This window comes from Manis javanica, chromosome 5 (genome assembly GCF_040802235.1).
Source record: "Manis javanica isolate MJ-LG chromosome 5, MJ_LKY, whole genome shotgun sequence".
Classification (NCBI taxonomy): Eukaryota; Metazoa; Chordata; class Mammalia; order Pholidota; family Manidae; genus Manis; species Manis javanica.
Genome location: NC_133160.1, coordinates 87,786,640 through 87,795,794, shown reverse-complemented (window position 1 = coordinate 87,795,794; position 9,155 = coordinate 87,786,640). Strand labels below are relative to the sequence as shown.

At 34.3% G+C, this 9,155-nt stretch overlaps 1 protein-coding gene across 1 annotated transcript in view; it reads right to left on the bottom strand.

The window, feature by feature from the left end:
- Positions 1-2,136: 2,136 nt before the first annotated feature.
- The window catches only part of TACR3 (tachykinin receptor 3), a 70,650-nt gene continuing 63,631 nt past the window's right edge, over positions 2,137-9,155 (bottom strand). Inside the window, exons 4-5 of the mRNA XM_037020065.2 lie at positions 6,627-6,823; positions 2,137-5,197 (exon numbers count right to left, since the gene is read on the bottom strand). Of these exons, the coding sequence (XP_036875960.2) occupies positions 4,885-5,197; positions 6,627-6,823 (510 nt within the window). The 3' untranslated portion in view covers positions 2,137-4,884. The remainder of the gene's footprint in view (positions 5,198-6,626; positions 6,824-9,155) is intronic.

Here is a 9,155-nt window from a genome sequence, read left to right as displayed (position 1 = left end):
CTTCCATTATTTTGTTAAGTTCCTTATTAAGGTCTGTTCAACCAACTGTTCACAGAATAAGCTAAGAAATATTTCTTCACTTTCTATTTTTTGGAAGAGTTTAAGAATGACTGCTGTTATTCTTTGTTTAAATGTCTGGTAGAATTTAGCAGTGCATCTCTCTGGTTTTAGTCTTTTCTTTCTTCTTCTTTTTTTTAACTGATTCCGTTCATCTTTTTACTTGTTATGGGTATGTTGAGATTTTCTATTTCTTCTTGAATATGTGTAATTAATTTGTGTATTTCTAGGTATTTGCCTTTTAACTTTGTTTTCAAATTCGTTCATGTGCAATTGTTCATAATATTTTCTTATAATACTTTTTGTATCTGTAAGGTCAGTAGTGTTGTCCCCACTTTCACTTCTGATTTTAGTTATTTGCATCTTCTTTCTTTTTTCCCTGACAGTCTAGCTAAAAGTTTTGTCAAATTTATTGATCATTGCAAAGAACCAACTTTTGGTTTTGTTGATTCTCTCTTATTTTCTATTCTCTATTTTATTTACTTCTGCTCTTATCTTTATTATTTCCTTCCTCTTCGTAGTCTTGGTTTAATTTGTTCTTTTTGTAGTTCCTCAGTGTATAAAGTTGAGTGATTAATTTGAAATATTCTTTGTTAATGTAGGCATTTACAGTTATAAAGTTTCCTCTGAAAACTGCCTTCACTGCATCCCATACATTTTAGAAAGTTTTTGTTTTTATTCCTCTCAAGTATTTTCTAATTTCACTTGTGAATTCTTCCTTAATCTTTTGGTTGTTTGAAAGCATGTTATTTAATCTCCACATATTTGTGAATTTTTCAGTTTTTCTTCTGTTACTGATTTCTAGCTTCATTCCATTGTGGTTGAAGATACTTATTTTGGGTGAAATGGGAAGCTGTGAGAAGGTTTTGAACAGATGGGTGATGATATGGTGCTGTTTAAAAAGAATCACTCTGATTGTTTTATTGAGAGTCAACTTCAGGAAGGGCACAGGGTGGAGGCTATTGGAATAATCCAGTGAGAAAATAATAGTAGCTCCAATCAGGTGTTTGCACTAGATACAGTGTTATTAATAGAACACTGAATATATTTTAAGAGTTTAGAGGGTTTCCTGATGCTTTGGATATGTGGTGGACTGGTGAAGCTATCCTGTTTCTTTTCTTTACCCCTTTATAATAAGTTGGTGGGAGAGAGTGGGGGGCATTTGGTTTGTGTCCGAGTGGGGTTGAGGAAGTGATCAAGGAAGATGTATTTGCAGTTGCTGGAAATGGATAGTCAGTGTGGGTCATTGCTGTCAACTGGAATGGAATGGTCACTGGGCTTCGTTCTCAGAGCACATGGGACGAGGCACTGAGAGAGCAGGCAGTGGAGCTGTGAGGAAACCTCAAAAGAACATGTTCTGCTTTCTGTCCCCTGTCTATTATTTTCTGAAGTTTAACATTCTTATTTTTCATCCTAAAATGGCTGCATCTTTCCTAAGAAGTGAATTTAGTTTCACATGTCCAAGGCCACTTCTCTTAATTGGCTATTTTTAATCCTTCACCTGTAAAGCCTTCCCTTACTCAGAAAATTCCCAGAACAATTCCAGAAACCTTGTGCAGACTCTAACAGGGCTAAGTGATAGGGGGCTGTAAGGCACTTACGCTCCTCAAAAAGTTTTGGATGGGGGAAGAATGATACAGGCAAAAAAAGGTTCCTCTTTTTTCCCCAAGCACACAATGATATTAATGATGTGTTTGAACATTTATTTGTTTGGCTCTGCCCTATTCATGCATTAGCTTATTCAATCCTCACATCAGCACTTTGAAGACATTACTATTTTCCCTTTTTTACTGATAGGTTAAGTGAGGTTCAGCGCAAAGAATCTCTTGCCCCAGGTCCCCCAGTGAGCAATTGGAGGGGCTTAGATTTAAATGTAAGTCTTAGGTTGTTAACATCTCTGATGTCATAGCTTGAAAATGTGATGCTTCTATACTCAACTCTGCACTTTCCATTTTACCTGATCCTGCTTTCTACACAGAATATTTTTCTACATTTTGATGCCTTTGCACTCCATAGATGCCTTTTCTGACTCAAGATAGCTTAGGAAATCTAGACTTTTTAATGAGGGAAAATGAGGAAGAAAGCACAATACAGTTTTGAGGGTTGGGTGAGTATGTTTAAGTAAGATAGAACTAATATCTTTTGCTTGCCAGTAGGAAAATATTAGGGTTGCTTTTATTTTTAATGTTTTTAAAGAAAAGAGAAATCAAATCTGTCAGTTATTACCACATATACAAAGGGTATGAATGTATTAAACCTATTCAGAATGACCACGACTTGAAAATACTTTATTCACTAGCTGCAAACTTTATATACATTTACTTCTTATATACACAGATTTTCACCAAACCATTTTTACATCACACAATTATTGACATTGTACAGAACTATACAACATTATTCTCCATTCCTGCTTGGCCCTAAGGGAAATTATTACAACGTTTCTATTCTCCATGATGAGTGTCATGCTTAATTTCCTTAACTTTAGCACACCATCAACAAGTGGGAACTCAGATTGTTACTGTTAGAAGTGTAAGAACTTATTATAACTCCCTTGCCTCTGTAGTTGATGGAATTATTTACTAGACACTAATCAGAAGTTTTCTAATGAAATTCTGCATTAACGAAAATCTAGGTCAGTTCTGAGTTGGCCAGCATTGACTTTTCACATATATTTTGTGTTTCTGAGGTTTGACACTAAGATTTTTGGCATTTTTCTATGTGCTTTGTAAGGGTAGAGCTCACTTTGAAGATGGTCAGATCTTTGTTTGTAAGAAATTATAATAATCTGGAAAAGAATATGAATTTGGATGCTGGGTCAGAAATGTCACCATCTTTTTACATTGGGAGATGCAATAATGCAGCAGCATACTGAGCTTGTTAAAAAAAAACAATGTTAAATTGGATTCTACAGTAATAATGTTTTAATTTTTCCCATACAGGTAATTTTAAAATCATGCTATTCAGAAGCAGACTCATAATGACCACTTATATTTCAGCATTCAGTTCTGAATTTAATTCTTTGAAGTTGTTACACACATTAAAATGATTTTAAGTGTTTATTTATTGGTGTATTCAGAAGAAATTTTGCTTAAACATATATGTAGAGTTGCTTAGACATTTAACACTTTGTAACTATTAGATATTTCTGATTTTGCATTCAAACTAGGGAGGATTGGAAACTTTAATGCAGTTGTAGCAATAGGCCATGATTGCTCTTGATAATTACTTTTACTGTGTTCTTCAGCACAACACTGGATTCTATATTGATGGAGCATAACAATCCAGTAAAGTGCTACAGGTAATTATTTTAGCTAGATAGCTTTAAAGCAATCTAACTGAATATTTTAAAGGAAATGTTTGTAGTGTAAATCTACATTCTCTGAATGTTTTCTGCCTTTTGGAGCAGTATTGACAGTATTTCTCATTCAAGGAAAGACCATTTAGAAGAACTGAAGTCTGGAAGATGAATTCTACACTTGAGTATATACCTTGTTTTGTTATGGCACTCAGAAATGTGTCAGTATTTTTTTCTTCACTAAAACAGGACCACTAGCTCATTTCTTTTGAGGGGGGCATTTCTGAATTATCTAAGCAGACAAAGGAAAGCTCTGTGGTAAGTCTGTATTACATTCATTGGCCTAATATTAGTTCACATGTATCCAAACTCTTGTCTAGCTTTCTGTTCTAAAAGTGATTCACCTTTCAACATCTTGCCTGATTCACCTATTTATTAGTACATATGGCTAGTACATAGACTTTCTTTTCTAAGGTATGCTTTTGAATATATATTCTGATATTTTCCCATAGTTCTTACTCTTTGTCAGTGGTGGGAGAGGAGAGGAGAAAGATACTGTACAATTGGTAAAGTTGGTGTCTATCTTAAACATTTTCCTTGGATTATGAGGGAAAAATCTATCTTCCCTTGGAGCTGTTAGATGCTCCTGCCTGCTATCATAACTATGAATTAATATCTTTAATTCATGTCTATAAATTGGTAGTCAGTTTCAAACACCAATGGGATTCTTTCCTTCTATTAGTGTTTTAAAATTTGCCTATTTAAAATAAAAAATATATATTTATGAAAAATAAAGATGATCATAGGAATTTCTTCATCCTTTTAAGGTCCAAAAACTTTGATTGTCTCCTAGCTTGGAACTTTAAAATATGGAATGATCAAAAAGTAAACAATTTTTTCTTTTGGAGCTACTTTTTCAGAAAGAATAAGAAACAGAATGACATGTACAGCTGCCTAATAATTCTACTAGATTTCCTTTTCAGTTATATCTCATGGAGAAAATCTTTGTCTTTAAAAGTGTGTATTCCACAAAATGAGTTCACTTGAGCAAAGATTTTCACTAATTCCTACTCTTTGACATTAATTTCATCATTCTAGTGGAAAAATTCATCATGTAATTTTTTGTTAGCTATAAAATATTTCATTTGATACAGTTTTTTTATTCACTCACAACATTACATTTTTAAAGCTGCTTTAATCTTTTGGAAAAATCACTTCACTTTAGTGTCACAAATGTAGATTACAATTTTTAAATGAGAAAATGGAACAGATACTTCTTTCAATTTGTTGCATACAGTAATTTAGTCTTAAAGAATAAATTTTAAAGCCATTTTACTTTTGAGGGGTCAAATATCTTAATAGTGTCTTTGTTACATTTATATGCTACCTTTCTAAATTGTAGCACAGCTGCCTATAAATTGCCCTCTGTTTCCAGAGAATATATAGGACATGGTGGGCAAACAGGAGGATGGGAGCCGATGCCGGCCCCATGATGGCCTCACAGTGCTCTTTGATGTCAGGAAATGGATTTAGGAATATTCATCCACAGAGGTATGAGGTGAGCTTATGAAACTTGAGGTGGTGGAGGCAGACTTGGAATTCCTCTGGGAGCAGCCATAGAAGCCAGGATCTCGTGGAGCTGCTCTCCTCTTCCAGCCGGGTTTGGTATTGTCTGGGTCAGTGGCGTCAAATGCCACTGTCATGGACTCCATCCTGGTGACTGTGTACAGGCTGCTTTGCCGCGTGGGGTGAAACCTGGTGGCCTTGAGCTCCAGCTCATCATAACTAGAAACTTCAATGAAAGGACACCAGCGAAACGCTCTCTTGAAGCCAGCTCGAAATCTGAGGAGAAACAGGCCACAGGGAGTCATGTTTTCAGGTGGAAATTTCCTTCAATTGGCACAAAAAGCTCTAGTTAATGCAGTTAAGGCAACTCAGTTTTTGAATGTGATTTTCCAAACTCTGAGAATTTATGCCACAGTTTTGGTACTAGTCTTTGAAGTTTTCCTTGTTTGAATTGAATCTTAATTTCCCATCAATGAGAAGCAAGTAATCAAATAGCAAAAGCACAGAGGCAGTTAACCAATGTGCCAAAGAAAAAGTGTACATTTATTCAATAATTTTATACATTTGCATAAGTATAATTGAATTAGACTTCTTGGTTGAGGCACTTAAAAATGACACATTTCAAAATAGCTTCTTTCAGAAATAATCACACATTTATAAATTACGGTCTCAATGTTAGAATTAATTGCTAATTTTGGTGGCTTTTATCTAATCATATACAAAATCCTTGGCTTTGTAAACCATTTAATAAAGTTTATTAAAAATAGATGCACTACTTGTGGGGTGGCTTGAATCAATATGTGGCTTATACAATTAACAGAAAAAGGGAGAAGTAAGTATTTAACAAACTTAAAGCACAGCGCTGTGGAGGCCAACCAGAGAGAGTTTAAGATTTAGCTCACTCAGTTCCTTACATGAAGTTGTCATTCTGCTTGTGCTCCAAATACATTGGTTTATTAAGGGAATCATGAGCCCTATGAAATTTTACCCTACCCCTCCGTGGGCTGGCCATGTGACTAAGGCATCTTATCTGGAAACTATTTTTTTCCAGTACTAAATTTGACTGTAGAAACTGCTTTTTTAAAATGTTATTTTAAAAGTAGCTTTCCCCTGACCACCTTAAATTCCTCACAACCCTTTGCCACAGAGGCTCCACCCTCTCTTACTCACCAACTTCATTTTGCAGGAAGGAGTATTGGTATTCTCTTTGCCCTTACTGTTGCTTCTGTCATTCTCACAGGAACATTTTTAAGTCTTTTTATTGAAATATCATTTTTAAAGGAGTCCATTTACATATACCGTTATTTCTCCATCTCATAGAAATTATTTGTGCATTTCTGCAAAGTGACTTCATTTCTCTGAGGACATGAGCATGTTTCAAACCTACCTCTTTCAATCATGAAGGCATTAATTTTTTCTGTGGCAGGTAAAATTCTGAAGGGTTTGGAGGAAGAATTTAGCTCATATAAATATTGTCCAGTTAGAACTTCTAAGAACAAAGTTTTGAGGCTGTAATTGTTAAAGTGGGATATTTCATAAAATAGGGGGAGGCTAAATAAGTCAAGCTGTCTGCTCCTCTCGGTGAAACATTCAATTTACCCTGCCTTTTGCATTTTAAATTTGCACAAGAAGCTGGAACAATATTATATGCTTCCAGCAAAGCCAAGAGTGAAAAGAAGCTTGCATTTGGTAATTTTGTTTTTACCTTTTATTCAGACAGCAGTAGATGATGGGATTGTACATGGTGGAGCTCATTGCCAGCCAAAAGCTGGCTAGGTAGATCTGCTGGATGTATTTCCACCTATTTAGTTGTTGATAGATTGCAGTGAGGATGAAGTAAATATGATAGGGCAGCCAGCAGACGGCAAAAGTCACCACGACAATTATCATCATTTTTACAACCTGGAGTAAAGAAGGAAAGAGGCCATTTTTGGAAATTTAAAAGTCACTAAACATATTAGTTGCAATAACTTACTGCAAATCATATTTTTCTGCCATTATAGTTAAATACATAGCATGCTTAAGGAATAGCAAATATATTTTTAACAGGTGAGGTAGTATAGGGAGGATTGCGTAAGGTAAGTCTCAAGAAAGCATGTTTATGTCACTACTCCAATTTACCTAACCCAAGTGAATGGGTGGTGCTAACTCAAATAGAAACAAATATATTTTAACTGGCCTGAAGAAAATAAGTGCTTACAAAACCTCAAAAGCCTAGGGAGAGAGAAATAAGAGGTAAGATTTGGCTGTGCTAGCCTGCATCATAAAATAACAAGAACAATATATCTAGAGGTACTGATCATTGAGTCCCTATATGAGTATATATTAGGCAGTAAGGGCTCAGTATTTATCATAGCCTATTATATATATAGTATTTACTATAGTTTAAAAAAATGGATTGTTTTAATATCATGTCTTCTAGGCAATCTTCTGTATATTAATTTGTTTCTCTTACAATCTGATAGTGGGAAAGGTCTCTTTGGATAGTGATTCACATTAGTCTGAGGAAATATCACTAACTTTAATTTATAAATACACAATAAATTTGTACAGCTGGTTTATACATTAGCTTTTATGAGTTTGGTAAGTGTGAATCATTTTCTCTGTTCGCACGCTTTTGAATCAAAATATCCTGGAAAGCCCTAACCAAAGTAGAATGTCAAATTTTATTTCTCCTCCACTAGGCCTTAAATTCCTAAAAGGCAGAGAGAATGTCTTAATTATCATATTAGGCCTGACATCTAGCACAGTCCCAAGTATGTAGCTGGAGATAAATAATCAGATATAAAATGAATGAATAATGAATGAATGACAATGCACAATTTGTAATCATAGGTTGAATGGGAGAATGTTTTGTGTGTCTCTATGAAATAAAATCTGTTCTAATAAAATCTGTGACCATAAGAAAGGATACACTCAAAGTTACTAACACTGAGCAGCTTGGCTTTGTGTGTAAAGGAAATAATATTCTATGATTACCTCATTTATTATTTCTCATTACCAATCCGTCTACTTCTTTTAGGAATTTAGAAATGCAAGACATTTAGAATAATATATATTAAACAAAATAATTTTGAGGCTAGTTAGATTAGAACACAAATAGGAGAAAGTCCTGACATAAATGACCTATGAGGCAGCTTAGAACTGTGAAAACACATTATTTATATACTGGATTCATCATTTAATTCCAAGTTGATACCAAGTTCAGATGAAACTTGGTAAGGTTAAGAGTCATGAGAGACATGATTCTAGAAACAGGCAAAGCATGAAATGGATTGGTGTGGAAGCAAAGTTTTCCAAAGGCCTAACCACAGTACTGTATAGGTAACTAGTATTGAGTTGATGGAAACTGGTCATCAGAGCTGAAAATTCAGGTCAATAGCCACATGATGTAAAGTCTTTTGATTTTTACAGTGCTCTTTAAATTACGTTTTTTTCCGAAGAACTCTGTTCAGATATCTGCATTTTTATCTCTCCTATTTCTTGTTCATATGTTTGTGGAATATAAGTAAGAGACATATTTTATTATAATTTACATTGATACAATGCTTCACATATTTAACAACTTATTAATTGTACTTTAGGAAACTGAGGCAAAGACCAAAAGATTTTGGAGTCATAGAACCAAGAGTTTTAAAACCATGATTCTTAAGTTTTTTTTCCCCCTGCTTACAGTTAAAAATATTTATTGAATTTAGGAAACTTCACTGTTCAATTGTGCTTTAGGAAACTGATGCAAAGACCAAAAGAATTTTCCAATTTGTAGAACTTAGAGTTTTAAAATTATGATTCTTCAGTCTTTTTTGTCCTTCCTTACAGTTAGTAATGTGTTTTGAATGTATGTTTGGTCTAGAAAATATAGAGAAAAATAATGAATAAAGAAGCCATTCCTTATCCTGAAGAAGCTTATAGTGTGTAATGAAAAAAATTTTTTTTAATGCATAGAATGTGGAGAACACAAACATATAAATAAAATTGAAAATAATATTTGTGAGAACTTACTAGTTTATTATAAGCAAGAACAACTCAATACATGCTAACTTGGCTCAGAGGATGTAAGACTGAATGCAGTTCTTCCTATTGCCCTTTTCATTCTTGAGTACATGAACGTCACACTATTCCTTGAACATGGTAGCCATGCTCTTGCCCAATGTTGTTCTCCTTGGCTGTTCCCTGCAAAACACTCTTCTCCCAGTTATTCCCACGTGATAACACCTTCTTCTTCTTCATGTAT